This window comes from Bombina bombina, chromosome 6 (genome assembly GCF_027579735.1).
Source record: "Bombina bombina isolate aBomBom1 chromosome 6, aBomBom1.pri, whole genome shotgun sequence".
NCBI classification, from domain to species: domain Eukaryota; kingdom Metazoa; phylum Chordata; class Amphibia; order Anura; family Bombinatoridae; genus Bombina; species Bombina bombina.
The window spans coordinates 499,317,925-499,336,166 of NC_069504.1; the positions used below are offsets into that span (position 1 = coordinate 499,317,925).

Genomic DNA, 18,242 nt, shown 5'->3' on the forward strand with positions numbered 1-18,242 from the left:
AGACCAACTGTATTACAATTTCAATTGATTTACAAATCTCCTTGCCACTAAACACTGTGACTAAAGGTATGCAACAAAAAGACCACCAAACAACAGACAATAAGTAATGAATAAATAAGCTCAGCGTGACTTTTAGTTGACGGCCCCATTTGTAGAACGCTTTATTACTCCATTTAGAGCCCCCTCAGAAAATAGAAAAAGAAAAGAAAAATCATGTATGGCCTAACCATCTTCTCCAAAATTCTAGCCCCTGCCACGGGGAAATTGGATTCAACTCTGAGAGAGGGGATAGGGAAATGTGTTGTGACCCACCCAGACTAGCTGGGCAGGAGCGGAGATGGCAGGGGCTGTGTCTATAACCCCTATCGTAATCTCTCTTATCTCTCCTATCTTTTTCTGGCCTCAGTGTACATTATCCAGGGCTCCCACATTCAAAGAAACTGTTCTTTATTATCTAAAATATCTGTGGAGGCGCTGCTCATTTGGTAATAATAGTCAATTTTATTCTTGATTATCAAAAAAGAGGGTATTGTGGTCTTCCAGTACCTTGCAATAGTTAACTTAGTTACAGTTGCAAATCAATGCTACCAATTTATTTGCTTTTAGGGATAAATCTAGAAGAGGCTCATGTAGCAGTGCTTGAGATGGAGTTAAGTTAATTTGCCTATCCATAATTTCACTTAGGAGCTCTGATGTTTGGGACCATATGCGTGATACATGACAACAGTTCCACCACATATGTGCGTATGTGCCGCTCTCATTGCAACCACGTAAACAACTTGTGTTCATGTGTGCTGCATGTATTCTTGAAGGATGAAAGTACCATCTATAAGCTACTTTGATAAAGTTTTCCTTTAAATGTGCACAAATAGAAAAGGAGGTGCCCGACTTTAAAATATCGCACCACTTTTCAGCGGTCCAGGTAAAATTAAATTCTGTTTCCCATTTTATCATTAATGGTAATTTATTAAGCTTGGGTGGGGTATTAAACAGTATGTATAAGTTGGAAATCGCCCCTCTTATCCGTTCAGTAGCTAGACAGAGTCTTTCTAGATAGGAGCTAACGGTTAGCTGATTTTGTCCTAAAATTTCGTCTACTCTCGCTCTTAATTGTAGGTAATGAAACCAACTAACTCTCTCTTGTTTATTTAATTCGGCATATTGATGGAAGGTTATTAACTTGGTGCCTACCAGAGCATCTGCAATGCAATACAAGCCTTTGTTTGCCCACTTCTCCTGTGTAGTCTGGTCATAATGGGTAGATAATGTCACCAAAGGGGCCGCCTTCGACCCCCTCGGTATCAAAGAGTACTTGGCTGTTAATGTTTCCCACAATGCTAACGTATGTGCTATAGTAATAAAGCTTCTCCATTTAGGGGGCCTATCTTTTTTAGCGGTCTACAGCAATTTATAGATGGGGTGTACCCTCAACATATCTGATTCTATTTGAACCCATTGAATTCTGTCCAGTTGGTTATGCCAAAGAGAAGACTGTGCCATCCTGGCCACGTAGTAGTACGCCGTCAGATCTGGCATTCCCACCCCCCCACCTGTTTTATGTCTAAGAAGTGTTTGTTTATTAACTCTGGATCTTCGGTATTTCCAAATAAACGCTACCAGGTCTTTCTGTATTTTCCATAACATAGTAGTAGGGACATTTATGGGTAGTGAATGGAAGAGGTACAGAATTTTAGGTAGTACCGTCATCTTAATTGACGTCAGCCTTCCATACAGAGAAGTATTGAGTTTATTGCACCTTGATAGTAAATTTTTGATATGAGTGAACATAGGTGTGTAATTTAGTTTATAGAGATGGTCCAGATTATTCGGGATTGTGATACCCAAATACCTTATGCCCTTATCGGCCCAATTATAATCAAAATTCAAGATCAGTAGTTTTTTGGTATGTTCTGGGAGATGTGTGCTGATTGCCTCACATTTATTATTATTAATTTTGTATCCCGAAATGTTGGCAAATCTGTTAATAGTTGAGTATACTAGGGGAAGGGAAATCAGAATTGCTTTTACTTTTAATAAAGGATTCAGAAACATTTTCATTCAGAATTGTTCAGAAGTTTCTGCCCAACCCTGAGAGGTTATTCATAAATGTAAGCGGCTGTTTTCTCTCGCACTATTTACCAGAATTTAAATATAAAGGGATATTAAACCCAAACATTTTGTTTTGTGATTCAGACACAGAATACAATTTAAAAAAAAGATTTTCCAATGTACTTTTATTAGCAAATTTGCTTCATCCCATGGTATTCTTTGTTGAAGAGATACCTAGGTAGGCATCTGGAGCACTACATGACATGAAGTGCTGCCATCTAGTGTACTTGCAAATGGATAACATTCTTACAACTGCTGCCATCTAGTGCTCTTGCAAATGGATAACATTCTTACAACTGCTGCCATCTATTGTTCTTGCAAATGGATAACATTCTTACAACTGCTGCCATCTAGTGCTCTTGCAAATGGATAGCATTCTTACAACTGCTGCCATCTAGTGCTCTTGTAAATGGATAGCATTCTTACAACTGCTGCCATCTAGTGCTCTTGCAAATGGATAGCATTCTTACAACTGCTGCCATCTAGTGCTCTTGTAAATGGATAACATTCTTACAACTGCTGCCATCTAGTGCTCTTGTAAATGGATAACATTCTTACAACTGCTGCCGTCTAGTGCTCTTGCAAATGGATAACATTCTTACAACTGCGTCCATCTAGTGCTCTTGTAAATGGATAGCATTCTTACAACTGCTGCCATCTAGTGCTCTTGCAAATGGATAGCATTCTTACAACTGCTGCCATCTAGTGCTCTTGCAAATGGATAACATTCTTACAACTGCGTCCATCTAGTGCTCTTGTAAATGGATAGCATTCTTACAACTGCTGCCATCTAGTGCTCTTGCAAATGGATAGCATTCTTACAACTGCTGCCATCTAGTGCTCTTGTAAATGGATAACATTCTTACAACTGCTGCCATCTAGTGCTCTTGTAAATGGATAACATTCTTACAACTGCTGCCGTCTAGTGCTCTTGCAAATGGATAACATTCTTACAACTGCGTCCATCTAGTGCTCTTGTAAATGGATAACATTCTTACAACTGCTGCCATATATGGGTTGGGCAGGCTCCTGAGCTTACCTGCCTGTTTTTCAAGAAAAGATCAAGCAAATAGAACATTTTTGTAACAGAAGTAATTAGAAAGTTGTAAAAAATTGCATGCTGTATATGAATCATGATGGAAAATTGTTGGGTTTCATGTCCCTTGAATTTTGAGGACTAAAAAACTAATTCTAGCTCTGCAGAGCCAGACATTAAATTGCCAATGATTGTTTAAAATGGAATTGACTGTTACCTTGAAGAGCGGAGATATGAGGACATTTTAATAACAGAAGATAACATTAAGCTGATGTACATGGCCATAGTACGTTCTACTGAAATACTGGACAGCTGTGAAACTCTTTATTTGAAATAATAGGTTTGATTAATTATATTATTGTTTGGAATATTGACATTGAAAATAAACATGGGTCGGAATAGCAGTCACTGTTGAAAACATTATTTATATTGGCTTAAGGCCTGGACACACCAGCTCACTAGCTTTAGTGAAAAATACATAGCCTAGTTGCTTTATCTTGATAGTGGAGTAGAAACATATCTTTAACTCTATTATTTGGTGGTTTTCTCCAGCCTAATACATTTTAATACTACCAGGAGATATCCCATTCAGGGGTGAAACTGCCATTGGTGCAGCAGGTGCAGTGACCCAAGTGCTGGGGATCCATAGCAGCCAGTCTATATATTTGTGCCAGCAGAATATGTACAATTCTATTGCAGAGGAGCCTTTTATTAGTGCAGGTCTATCTATATATCTATCTAATCTGTATATCCTAACAGAGCAGCATGTATATTATTACTTTAGCTTACTGCTAAGTTACCTTTGAGGGGCCCAAAAATATTTGGCACCAGAGCCCTTTGTTGAGTAGTGTCATTTCTGTCCAAATTCTTCCATGATGTGGTGGCGAGTGCTCAGAGACCATTGTCTTAATTTTGGTGGATTACATACTGGTTGGGAAATGTACTATGACCTACTTATTACTTTATTCATATATACTCCCCATGTAAATGCCATAAACCCTTTTTCAGATCTGTTAAACAGGGCAAGCACATTTATCCTTCTAGAAATCAATATACAGCCAACTTACTATGAATAGCTGGATAAAGATGTATAAGGGATAAACTTGGAGATATAAGTATGCTCTGTATTTGGAGCCAAACAAATCAATTGGCTGGGATGCTGAGTTTTGTTGAGCCCCACGTTGACTTGCTACATTCTACTATACCAATAACATCATGCACCCAGTTATAACTTAGGAGCTAATGTATAAGTCCTAACTAGCAGTTATATAGACTTCAGCAGCACATGCGTATGAACACACCATCTAATACATGTACTAATAATTAAGTCCATAGCCATGACCACCACCCCTACACACACTACGCCTGCTCTTTTGAAAACCCTTATCTGCTATAGTCTTGTTCATAGTTGTCACTTCTTAACACCCACGGGTCACATTTTTAAATTATAATTAGAAACTTTGTGTATATGCAAGGTTGGAAATTTCTGCACTAGTAAAATTTGCAGCAGGTGAGCAAGAAATCAGGTAAACCATTGAGGGATTAGTAACTTTTCTTTCTCCATACTAGTCACTTTTTTGCTGTCTAATATAATTTGTTCTCATATGTAATGCTTATGCTTCTCAGGTCCTCCAAAGAACAACTAGAGGGGGATAGAGATGCCCTTCATGCTCGCTGCCAGACACTGGAGGAGGCTCTGGAGCAGGCACATGAGCAACTTGGCTCACAAATCCAAGAGCAGCAGCAGGTCACAATATACTGGAAAGATAGGTGGCACCAGGCTGCTGTGAGCCTAAAGAACCAAGAGGAGCAGTTGGAGCAAGAGAGAGCTCAATGTCAGAAAGCTGTGGACAAGGTATGGGAAACAAGTGCAACACAGAGATGACTAGCAAGCCTTCAACTGCACAAAAATAAATGCAGACCTTCTCTTTTTATTGGGGTTGTTCACTTATTATATATTAATTGGTAAGATTATATGCTAAACTAACATTTCATATTGTAGAAGCAAACTTCAGATTTTCTGGTTTTGTTTTGTGTGAATGAGGTAACTTTAAAATGCTGTAAACTTACTGCACACATTTTTGAGGGTAGGAAGTGAACATGAATTATTCCTTATTTCTTTCATAAGGTGGTGAGAGTCCATGAGTTTATTACCCCTGGGATTCAACTCCTGGCCACTAGGAAGACACAAAGTTTCCCAAAAACTCAAAGTATTCTATCCCTCCCACCTCACTGATAAGCCAGTCTAATCTTTGCCTCCCAGGAGGAAGGTGAAGAATTGAGGTGCTCCAGATTCTTCATTGAGAGGGGTCCTCAAACTGATTTGAGGCCCCTTTTCCCCTCAGAAAACTGCTACTGGAAAACATAGGGGATATTGGAGTATGAGATAGTGATACGATTACTCCCGGTGTAGGAGTTAGTCACAAGCCTGCCACAGGAGTCGCAGGGACCGCTCCCTTAGCCTCCCCCTGTTGGGTCGTTGAGATACTCCTTTCATTTATCCTCTGCTGTGGCGTGCACAGCACAGGATGGGCTCTCTAGTTGGCATGTCTGCAGGGTTTAAGTTCAGTAGAGTGAGTGCAGTTTTAGGTAACTACTCACATTTTGCACTCACATAGCTCACTGACTATTAGTCAGTACAGTTGTTTACATAAGTACATCATAGTACATTTTATAGATATTTTGCACCACCACATTTAGGGCTAGATTACAAAAATATCGCTTTCACAAAACAATATGTGCACTCCACTGAGTAATACCAGTGCATGCAAATATGCATTGGTATTACAAGTTAGCCGCAATGCGAACGCGCCCTTACGTTCACATTGCTTGGAAGCATTGTGTTCACGAGAGCGCGCTTCCATAGGCTGCAATGGGAGCCTCGTTTTCATGCCATCAGTCATCAGAATGTAGCGCAGCGAAGGGGGGGGAAGTCGCACAGCGATGGCAGCTAATTGTAAAAATATATATGTATATGCTTCTATTTATGTGTTATGACGGCAATGTAAAGGCACTTTTCAGTGCTGTTTTTTTTCTAACACCCCACACCTGCCAAATTTACCCCCAAAAACTGTCTGGTACAGTTATTTTATTAAAAAATAAAAATGCTACAATTTATATGATTTAATAAAATACACACCATTGTATTTTGGGAGCATTTGGGGCAAAATTATAAAATTAACCAGAGATCTTGTAATAGCTGGTTATTTATCGCACACCTGCAAACAGGCAAATTTGTCTATTTGCTGGCACACGATAAATTAGCGCTGCACTTGTTACTAAATTTGATTATTCATATATTATGTATAAGGCTCCAATCAATTGGGCTCTGCTGGGGTATCTCATATTGTATTTTTGTATGGGTCATAACTTTGGGGATTTTGTAGTTTTATTCAAACATTTTATCCAGCTATAGCGCTCGTCAAGCGCGTTCCTATCTGTGTACTCTCACATAGTGTGTGCAACTATTCTCTCCGGCGCACTACTGATTTGCGCCACTGACTCAGGGTACCAAGTTTCCTTCTGTCTTACAATTTTTTGAGCATTAAGAATTAGCGCTCAGGTTAATGTTTTTTTCCTGCTACTATATCCAGTATGCTACTGAGTTGGGCTGTTGGGGTAGCGTGCTTTGTTCTGCAATACAAATTTGTGAGTAATGAGACTTAGTTGGCAGCGCTCAGGTTAATGTTTTCCCACGCTATTCTCCCGCCCCATTAAGGTGCGCATGACTGCTCTGGGTTGATCGGCTGTGTTCGCAACTCATCTCCAGCACTCCTGGGCTTTCATTCTTTTAGTTTGAGGGGGTACCATTGCTAACCATTCCAAGAGTTTTGTTACTTTTTTCTACTAAGTGTCAAATTTTTTCTATACTTTTTTTTACAATCTTTTACTTATATTTTGACTAGTCATTGCACTGTAAGGCCAACAATTTTCTTCTACATGTTATTCTCATATATTTTTTAAGTAAAAATTGTGCTGTATTCAATTCAGATGCATGGTGGTGTATTACTAAATTACATTTATGTACTATGGAGTATACTGGAACTTTCCCCAATTATGTTATCTTTGATCCTTTAGTGGGTAGATCCTCGGATTTTGCATTTAAATGTGTAATGTGCAAATTTATTACTGTTGTACCCCTAGCACAACTTGTATGGATCACCTGATGCATGCCAATCAATCTGATGCTGTGATTGTCTCTAAATGAGTCTGTCCTCCCTCTGTCTGTTCTTTAGAAGGTAGTTCATCAGATTTTGCTCCAGGTTTCAAAGATTTTGTGCGCTCTTCAGTGTTTGAAATGTTGGCGGCTATGCCTCCTCCAAGTAAGCACAAAAGGTCTAAGTCTGACAATCGGCATACTGTGGATTTATCTTCCCATTCTGGTTCTCTAAAGACTAAGTTATCTAAGGATCTCCTGAAGGATTTAGAGGCAGACTCCTCAGATTTGTCTTCTGAGGGGGAATATAATTCTGATGAGCAAGAGTCTGTCACTGAACAAGAATCTGATTAATCTTCTTTCAGATTTAAATTAGAACACCTTTGTACTCTACTGAAGGAAGCGTTATGTACGTTAGGAGTACAAGATCCTAAACTGGCTGAGGAAAATTTGTTAAAGGGAGAGTCTACACCTGAATTTTTATTGTTCAAAAAGATAAATAATCCCTTTATTACCCATTCCATAGTTTTGCACAACCAACACAGTTATATAAATACACTTTTTACCTCTGTGATTACCTTGTATCTAAGCCTCTGCAAACTTCCCCCTTATTTCAGTTCTTTTGACAGACATCCATTTTAGCCAATCAGAGCTGGCTCACCTGAACTCCACGTGCGTGAGCAAAGTGTTTTCTACAGTATCCTACAAAAGTGAGCACACCCCTCACATTTTTGTAAATATTTTATTATATCTTTTAATGTGACAACACTGAAGAAATGACACTTTGCTACAATGTAAAGTAGTGAGTGCACAGCCTGTATAACAATGTAAATTTGCTGTCCCCTCAAAATAACTCAACACACAGCCATTAATGTCTAAACAGTTGCAAACAAAAGTGAGTACACCCTGAAGTGGAAATGTCCAAAATTGGCCCAATTAGCCATTTTCCCTTCCCAGTGTCATGTGACTCGTTAGTGTTACAAGATCTCAGGTGTGAATGGAGAGCAGGTGTGTTAAATTTGGTGTTATTGCTCTCACACTCTCTTATACTGGTCACTGGAAGTTCAACATGGCACCTCATGGCAAAGAACTCTCTTAGGATCTAAAAAAAAAGAATTGTTGCTCTACATAAAGATGGCCTAGGCTATAAGAAGATTGCAAAGACCCTGAAACTGAGCTGCAGGACGATGGGCAAGACCATACAGTGGTTTCAAAGGACAGGTTCCACTCAGAACAGGACTCGCCATGGTTGATCAAAGAAGTTGAGTGCATTTGCTCAGCGTCCTATTCAGAGGTTGTCTTTGGGAAATAGACGTATGAGTGCTGCCAGCATTGCTGCAGAGGTTGAAGGGGTGGAGGGTCAGCCTGTCAGTGCTCAGACCATACGCTGCACACTGCATCAAATTGGTCTGCATGGCTGTCGTCCCAGAAGGAAGCCTCTTCTAAAGATGATGCACAAGAAAGCCCACAAACAGTTTTGTGAAGACAAGCAGACTAAGGACAAGGATTACTGGAACTATGTCCTGTGGTCTGATGAGACCAAGATAAAATTATTTGGTTCAGATGGTGTCAAGCATGTGTGGCGGCAACCATGTGAGGAGTACAAAGACAAGTGTATCTTGCCTACAGTCAAGCATGGTGGTGGGAGTGTCATGGTCTGGGCCTGCATGAGTGCTGCCGGCAATGGGGAGCTACAGTTCATTGAGGGAACCATGAATGCCAACATGTACTGTGACATACAGAAGCAGAGCAGTATTCCAACATAACGACCCAAAACACACCTCCAAGACGACCACTGCCTTGCTAAAGAAGCTGAGGGTAAAGGTGATGGACTGGCCAAGCATGTCTCCAGACCTAAACCCTATTGAGCATCTGTGGGGCATCCTCAAACGGAATGTCGGGGAGCGCAAGGTCTCTAACATCCACCAGCTCTGTGATGTCGTCATGGAGGAGTGGAAGTTGACTCCAGTGGCAACCTGTGAAACTCTGAACACCATGCCCAAGAGGGTTAAGGCAGTGCTGGAAAATAATGGTGGCCATACAAAATATTGACACTTTGGGCCCAATTTGGGCATTTCCACTTAGGGGTGTACTCACTTTTGTTGTCAACGGTTTAGACATTAATGGCTGTGTGTTGAGTTATTTTGAGGGGACAGCAAATTTACACTGTTATACAGGCTGTACACTCACTACTTTACATTATAGCAAAGTGTCATTTCTTCAGTGTTGTCACATGAAAATATATACTAAAATATTTACAAAAATGTGAGGGCTGTACTCACTTTTGTGGGATACTGTATATGACACATATGAACTAACACCATCTAGTGGTGAAAAATTGTCAAAATGCCCTGAGAGAAGAGCCGGCCTTCAAGGGCTTAGAAATTAGCATACAAACCTCCTAGGTTTAGCTTTCAACTAAGCATACCAAGAGAACAAAGCAAAATTGGTGATAAAAGTAAATTAGAAAATCTGAATCATGAAAGTTTATTTTGGACTAGACTGTCCCTTTAAGCAGTTAGATCTAATTTTTAAACCTACTCCTAAGGCTGTCCAAGATGCCATTACTGAAATAATTACAAAGGAATAGACTAAGCCTGGTATTCCTTACAATCCAGCTTCAAAATTTAAGAAGATGTTTTCTTTACCATCCTCTAAATTGGAACTTTGGGAGAACATCCCTATGGTAGATTTACTCATTTCTACTTTTGTGAAGCACACTACAATTCCTTTGAAGGTCAGTACTTCTTTCCAAGATCCTATGGATAGGAAATTAGAGTCCTACCATAGATAAGCTTTTCAGTAAGTGGGCCTTTAATTCAGACCCGCTATTAGTCTCTAAAAATGAGGAATGTCAACATTGCCTAGATTTGATTGTCAGCTAATGCATTCATCTGTAATGCAATTGTTTACATTATCGGTATTTGTCATGGATACCAGGCTGCCAAGGTTAAACCCCCACCCCCTACTACCTAGCCCCCATTTGCGATATCCCAGAAACTTATTTTTATTTGTTTTGTGTTCTGTACCTTCTCACGGAAGAGCTGACCTCTGACCGTCCAACCTCTCTTCGGCTGGCTGGGCTCCTGGAACTACCAACCGGCCGCACCTCCCCGCATTCCCGCTGACATTTACACCAGGTTGCTCCAGGGGCCCTTCACCCCAGAGCTCCACTCTTTTGGGGATTGGTACTCCCTAGGAAGGGCAAGAGGTGGGGTGATTGCCGGAAGGGATCTCTCTTGGGAACTGAGGGTTTCGGACCACCCTACAACTCCTACTTCCCCTTGGCCTTCCCGGTGTATGGTTGATCACCCTAGCTCCGGCCCCCAGCCACGGATCACGCCGCTTTTTGGACTACTCCTCTGGGATCACCCCGGAATAGCCACCTCTTTACCACTGGGACTCTATAAGACAATGAACACTATTGGGGGTGCCAGCCTGCCTGAAGGGGCGGGAATGGTGGGAGATCTGGGGGTCTGATAAGACTCCTTATCAAGATGAGTTGGTGTATAAAAGTAGTGTGTTTCCACAATAAAGTTGTTCTTTGTTTCACCCGAATACTGGTTCTGTCTGGTTATTTGGGTGGGCTCCACTATAATCACTTTGCTCCGCTACATAGCGGCATGTTCCAGGTATAGGAAGGACACTTCTGGCGGAGCTACCCAGTCAGGGAAGCCGGTGTCCGTCACATTATTAATGCTAAGAATATGGCTCTAGCTGTCTTTACCAGAAGAGTATTGTGGCTGAAATCTTGGTCAGACCAGGCTTTTGAATCTTTCTTTCCAGGGTAAGATATTGTCTGGCCCTGGTCTAGATGCTTTTATTTCTACCTTAACTGGACGTAAGGTTTTTCTCCCTCAGGACAAGAAATCCAAGGGGAAAGGAAGGGTTCTGTGATATATTTTCCTCTGCCCCTTTAACTCTCATATTCTCTCTGGCCCTTTAATCCTTTTCCTCCTTACTTTTGCACCTTGCTAAGTTGTTCGAGTGGTAACTATATATTGGCTAGATTACGAGTTTTGCGGTACAGCTATACCGCTGAAAAATTGGCCATTGCACGTGGAACGCATATTACGAGTTGCGGCGGTATAGCTATACCGCAAGCATTTTAGCCTGTAACGCAACGTCCATTCCGCACTCAAAAAAATTACGTTTGAGTGCAGGATTTTCATAGCGCCTGTATTACAGCTTGTGCGGTCCGGCTAAAATGCTTGCGTTACAGCCTATACCGAGACGATTCATACCTCCATCTGACAGCAGTTATTATGGATTTTGTGTAACAAAAATGTTTCACAAAACTCATAACTAAACTGTTACAAAGTACACCCATAAACTACCTATTAACCCCTAAACCGCTGGCCTCCCACATCGCAAACACTATATTAAAATTATTAACCCCTAATCTGCTGCCCACCCACATTGCGACTATTAAATAAACCTATTAACCCCTAATCCGCCGCCCCTGACATCGCCAACACTATATAAACCTATTAACCCCTAAACTGCCGCTCCCCGACATCGCTGACACTAATAAAAGTTATTAACCCCTAATCTGCCGCTCCCCGACATCGCCAACAACTAAATAAACATATAACACCGTAAACCGCCGGCTCCCCACATCGCCAACACTATAATAAAGTATTAACCCCTAAACCTCCAGCCCCCCACATCGTAATTACTAAACTAAACCTATTAATCCCTAAACCGCCACCCCCCCACATCGCAAAACACTGAATTAAACTATTAACCCCCAAACTTAACACCCCCCTAACTTTAAATTAAAATTACAATATAAAAAAAACTTATCAGTGAAATAAAAAAAAAAAAAATTTAAACTATAAATTAACCTAACAACTATTCTAATAAAATAAAAAAAAACTACCAATTAAAAAACGAAATTAAAAATTTAAAAACCTAACACTACGAAAATATTTAAAAAAATCTAAAATTACAAGAAATAATAGAGACTAAATTACGAAAAAATAAAAAACTCTTAAGATTACAAAAAATAATAAACAAAATTATCAAAAACAATTACACCTAATCTAATAGCCCTATAAAAAAAAAAAAACTAAAAAAAAACCCACCCATGGCGTACCTTGCATTCCTATTGGCTGATTTGATTCTTCAAATTCAAATCAGCCAATAGAATGAGAGCTACTGAAATACTATTGGCTGATTTGAACAGCACAATTCAAATTCAATTCAAATCAGACAATAGGATTTCAGTAGCTCTCATCCTTTTGGCTGATTTGAACAACCAATAGGATTTTAGAAGCTCTCATCCTATTGGCTGATTTGAATTTGAAGAATCAAATCAGCCAATAGGAATGCAAGGTACGCCATTTTGAAATGGGTACCTTGCATTCAACCTCAATGTATGGCGGTGACCGTATGAAGAGGACGCTCCGCGCAGGATGTCATCGCCCTTCAGGATAGCTCCACTACGCCTTGCCGGGATGAAGATAGAAGATGTCTGCGAGATGGATGAAGGTGTCGCCGCCTGGATGAAGATTTCTTACTGCCTGGATGAAGATGGATGTCCGAACTTCAGGAACCATGAGTAGATTTTCTGGGGTTAGTGTATTATTTTGGCTGTTTTTTTTTTTTTTTAGATTAGGGCTTTGGACACTTGTAAAATAACTAAATGCCCTTTTAAAGGCAGTAAAAGAGCTGAATGCCCAGTAAAAGAGCTGAATGCCCTATTTTGGGGGGTTGGTTGGGTCGGGGGTTTACTTTTAGGGGGGGGACTTAGTAATTTTTTAAACTTAAAAGAGCTGTTTAACTTTTAAGGGCTATTGGTAGTTTATTGTAGGTTAGGGGGTGTTTTTATTTTGGAGGGGCTTTTTTATTTTTTAGGGCTATTAGATTAGGAGTAATTGTTTTTATTTTTGATAATTTTGTTTATTATTTTTTGTAATCTTAGAGTTTTTGATTTTTGGTAATTTAAGATTTTTTTTAAATTTTTCGTAGTGTTAGTTTTTTTTAAAATTTGTAATTTAAGATTTTTTTTAAAAATTCGTAGTGTAAGGTTTTTTTAAATTTGTAATTTAGATTTTTTAATTGCTAATTGTTTTTTTTATTTTATTAGCATAGTTATTAGGATAATTTATGTTTTAGTTTTTTTATTTCACAGGTAAGTTTTTATTTATTTTAAGATAGTTATATTGTAATTTTAATTTAAAGTTAGGTGGGTGTTAGGTTTAGGGGTTAATAGTTTCATTTAGTGTTTTACGATCTGGGGGGCTGGCAGTTTAGGAGTTAATAGGTTCAGTTTAGTAGTTACAATGTGGGGGGCTGGAGGTTTAGGGGTTAATAGCTTTAGTTTATTAGTTGCGATTTGGGGGGCTGGAGGTTTAGGGGTTAAAACTTTATTATAGTGTTTTGCAATGTAGGGGGCGGCGTTTTAGTGGTTAATAGGTTTATTTAGGTGTCGACGATGTCGGGGCGGCGGATTAGGGGTTAATAACTTATTAGTGTTGGCGATGTCGGGAAGCGGCGGAATAGGGGTTAATAATTATATTTAGTGTTAGGGAGAGGCGGATTAGGGATGTTTAGACTAGGGGTTTATGTTAGGGTGTTAGGTTTAAACGTAACTTTCTTTTCCCCATAGACATCAATGGGGTTGCGTTACGGTGATCTCCATTCCTCAATCGCAGGTGTTAGTTCTCTTTTCTAACACTCTCTCCCCATTGATGTCTATGGGGAAAGCGTGCACGAACATGTAAACTCAGCCCTTAGCTTTTGTGCGGTATGCACCATACCGCACAGCACAAGGAGACTTTTCAGTAACTCGTAATGGCAGCACTATGGAGAGTGCAATAATGCCAAAAATGTTGGCGTTATTGTCGCACCCTGTTTAGCGCAAAACTTGTAATCTAGGTGTATATGTGCAATTCTCTATCGACAAATCTCCTGACTGTAACTAAACCTTTTGTTTAAACTTTATTACTGCTGTATATACTTCGCAACCTCAGATTGGCTCTGCAGCTACTTCAATCAGTATCCACCTGTTACTCTGCAACACTATGTATATTCAATCCTGCAATCTCTCATCTCTCCACTTGGGGCATTATACTTACACAGCTTATTCATAGTACAATCTACTTTTGGGAATATATTCAATACTGTCCTAGGCATTAAAATCTTATTTGTTTCTGCTAATATGCCAATAGTTGTATAGTAATACAGCGGTTATTATATTTGGAGGTTTTTCCAATTATAAATTCCTCTTTCAGATCTCTGCTAACAATTTCCATTTATGCATTGTTTACTTCAAATATATAAATATATCTTAGCAGTTTAGTTTTACAAATCCAATTTAAAATAATTTACGTTCCTTTCATTAGTCTACAAACCAAAAATCCAGTTCTTCACAAAAGAATTAATCTTCCAGAACTTCCTGGAAGTCCTCTTCCATTTGGAACAAGTTTAAGTAGTGGATAAACCCTCCACGGCTACTATGTCAGAATGAAGGTGTGGCCCCCGATCCGGATCTTCTTCTGGTAGGGGTCAGATTATATATTTTCAGAAGGTCTGGGCTTGATCTGTTCAAGATCACTTGGTATTGAATACTGTTTCCCAGGGATACAGAATAGGATACAGGCCAAGGCCTCCCAGAGAAAGGTGTCTTCTGTTCAATATTCCAAAGAATCAGAACATTTCTCCCACTTTTATCCTAGATTTGAAGGATACTTACCTTTATATACCAATTCACAAAGCAAAGAGCCTTTTCAATTTCTCAGATTTGCTTATCTGGACAAACATTTTCAGTTTGTAGCTCTACCACTTGGTCTGGCTACTGCTCCCAGAATTTTCGCAAATGTTATCTGTAATCAGAGCTCAGGGCATATTGGTGGCTCCATCTTTACTTTTAACAATTTATCGTACCAACAATCTTTTGTTGTTTCTTCAACATCATAGTTGGAGAATCAATGTTCCAAAGAGCTCTCGGTCTCCACAGACCAGGGTTTCTCTTCTGGGAGTGATCATAGACTCAATTTCAATGAGACTTTCCTTAATAAATCAGGAAATTATAGTTACAGTCAACTTGTGTGAAGCTTTAGTCATCTCTCAATCCTATGGTAACTCTTTGTATGGAAGTGCTAGGTCTGATGATTGCTGCATCAGATGCCATTCCATTTGTGGACCTCTTCAACTATGCATGTTGAGTCAATGGTGCAAGAATTACAATCAGCTTTCTCAAAGGATTCTATTGAATCCTATAACAAGTTTTTTTTTTGTTTTGTGGTGGATAAATTACCAATCTATTTCTTTGGGGGCTTCCTTTCTTCATCCATACTGGACAATAATAATTACAGGCGCAGGTCTACTCAGGTTTGGGCGCAGTATGGGGGTCCTGGAGAGCACAGGGAGTTTGGTTACCTCGGAAGGCCAGGTTACCAATAAATGTGTTAGAGCTCTGTGAAATCTTTAAGGCTCTCCAGAGATGGCCCCTCTTGAAGGAAGAGTCTCATGGTCACTTCATTCAGATGTCTTCCAGGCAGCAGAGTCTGAAAATTAGGTGCCTACCTTTTCCAAAACATTTTTATTCTGCCCTCATTACTTGTGGACTTCACAGCTTGGGTTTTAGTTTCCCATAAGTAATGAATGTATGGACTTACGAAAGAAAACATAATCTATGCTTACCTAGTAAATTAATTTATTTTGACGTGGCGAGAGTCCACAAAACATGCCTTATTTATTTTTATTGTGATTTTATTCTGGCCACAGTTCTAGTTTTGCACCTCATTTCCTTGTTCTGTCCTTTTCTACATTTCTAATTCTCCTGGCTTGGCTTTATGTAAGACTGGCTTATCAATGAGGTGGGAGGTATAGAATACTCTTTTTGGTATCTTTGCCTCCTCCTAGTGACCAGCTGTTGAATCCCAGAGGTAATGAACTTGTGGTCTCTCACCACTTTGAAAGAAATTAATTTATCAGGTAAGCGTTCATTTTTTTTTCTTTTAAATCTAGTTTTCCACCTGTACTTTGCACTAAATATGTAGAATAGGTGCTATATTGTAAATTACATAGCTGGCGCCTCTGAGGATTGTGGTTGATACGGTAATGAATGGGGTTGCCTATCACCCTACATCCGTCTTCAAGATACACAACTTCCTGTACCTCCTTGGCTTTTTTACTGCATAAGCACTGACAGGACATATATAATGCTTAAATATCCAGTTACAGTTACTAACAATGTGTGAGGTTAACTACTATTTCTCTAGTTTTATCATCATTTTACACGTTCAACCAGGTTTCTTAACAAATAGACAAAATAATCATTTATCATTTATTTTATCTTACTGTATATGAAAGTCTAACCTCACTTAGGGCCCAATTCACAAACACTTGCTGGCATGGAGAAAAATCATCAGTTTACTTTACTAAGCCCTAAGTTCTAGTGCAATTGTCTCTCCTTAACATAAATAATATCAATACACTCACCTTGATAAGATACACAGTTCTCAAGAAATATTTGGAGGCATTGTATAGACTCTTAATTCAGCACACACTAGGTCATATATAGTCACTATCTATAACATATATTATTAAGTAGGACCTTTATGATTAGAATGGGAAGATGTGAAAGCTCTACCTGTTTAACACACTGTGAGCAGTGATATAACTCATAAGATTTCTCCCATCTTTCCCTATTCAAGATGAGGAGGATGTTTGGATGCTACTGATGGTTTTCATCTTTTATGCTTGACCCTGTAAGATCTATAAAATAACTTTTTGACCTGGTTTATATTAGCCATTTTTAACAACCTTATTTATCTCAATATACCCTTCTACATATAGCCATAGGTTCTTACCTTTAGCTAATTGTGCTTTCCTTATTTACTTACTAATTGGTCTGTGTTTTACAGAACAATGCGCTTCTGCAAGACTGTGAGATGTTGGGGGCAGACACTGAAGAACTGTTTGAACTTAGAACATCATTAAACAGGTTAGTCAGACTATACATTCAAAGCACACTTGTCTTTTACCAATATGCATTTATTATCAGAAATGCCAGCTTGTCTTACATGTTCATTGTACTCAGACAAGCAGCTGAGTCACCTGAGATCAGGGGGTGGCACTGCACAAAAGACCAGGCATAAAGGGTTAGGGGAAAAATGAAAGTTGCACTATACAACATAAATTAATTTAAAAATTACATATACACTCATATATACACTATCTAATAAAAATTATACATATAAATATATAAATATTATTTAAAAAAATTATAATGGTTCAAAGGTATATGGTATATGACAAAGTGTTTGACTGCAGAGGGCTATAATGTATATATACATACATGTCTAAATATGTGTATGTCTGTATATGTATATATATATATATATATATATATATATATATATATATATATATGTGTGTGTGTACATGTGTATTTATGTATTGATATGTATTTATGTATTTATAAAATATTTTACCAGGAAGGATACATTGAGATTTCTCTCGTTTTCAAGTATGTCCTGGGTTGATACAATAGGGTACAATAAAATAAAAAAACAATATTAATACATAATATATGCAAAATTTAACATAGAACAGGTAGGAAATATATAATCAACAATGACAGGTGCATTCTGTTTTGAGATATGTATAGAGGGATCTCTTAAAGGATTTTAGGCTCGGGGAAGGTTTTAAAGTGTGCGGGAGGTTGTTCCATAATTGTGGTGCTCTGTAGGAAAAGGAGGACCGAGCTGCTTTCTTTTTGTATGGAGGCAGACTAAATAATGTGCTGGTACTGGATTGGAGGTTATGGGAGGTGGGAACAGCCGGGGAGAGCATTCTGCTCAGGTAGGGTGGGAGCTTCCCAGAAAAGCTCTTAAACACAAGGCTGGAAAGATGGAGAGTGCGTCTGTATTTCAGCGACAGCCAGTTTAGTTCTTTTAGCATGTCACAATGGCGGGTCCTGTAGTTACA

At 39.1% G+C, this 18,242-nt stretch overlaps 1 protein-coding gene across 1 annotated transcript in view; it reads left to right on the forward strand.

Moving 5' to 3' along the window:
- LOC128664484 (GRIP1-associated protein 1-like) overlaps positions 1-18,242 on the forward strand; it is a 75,146-nt gene that overhangs the window by 36,411 nt on the left and 20,493 nt on the right. Inside the window, exons 5-6 of the mRNA XM_053719308.1 lie at positions 4,772-5,000; positions 17,177-17,256. Coding sequence (XP_053575283.1) covers positions 4,772-5,000; positions 17,177-17,256 — 309 coding nt within the window. The remainder of the gene's footprint in view (positions 1-4,771; positions 5,001-17,176; positions 17,257-18,242) is intronic.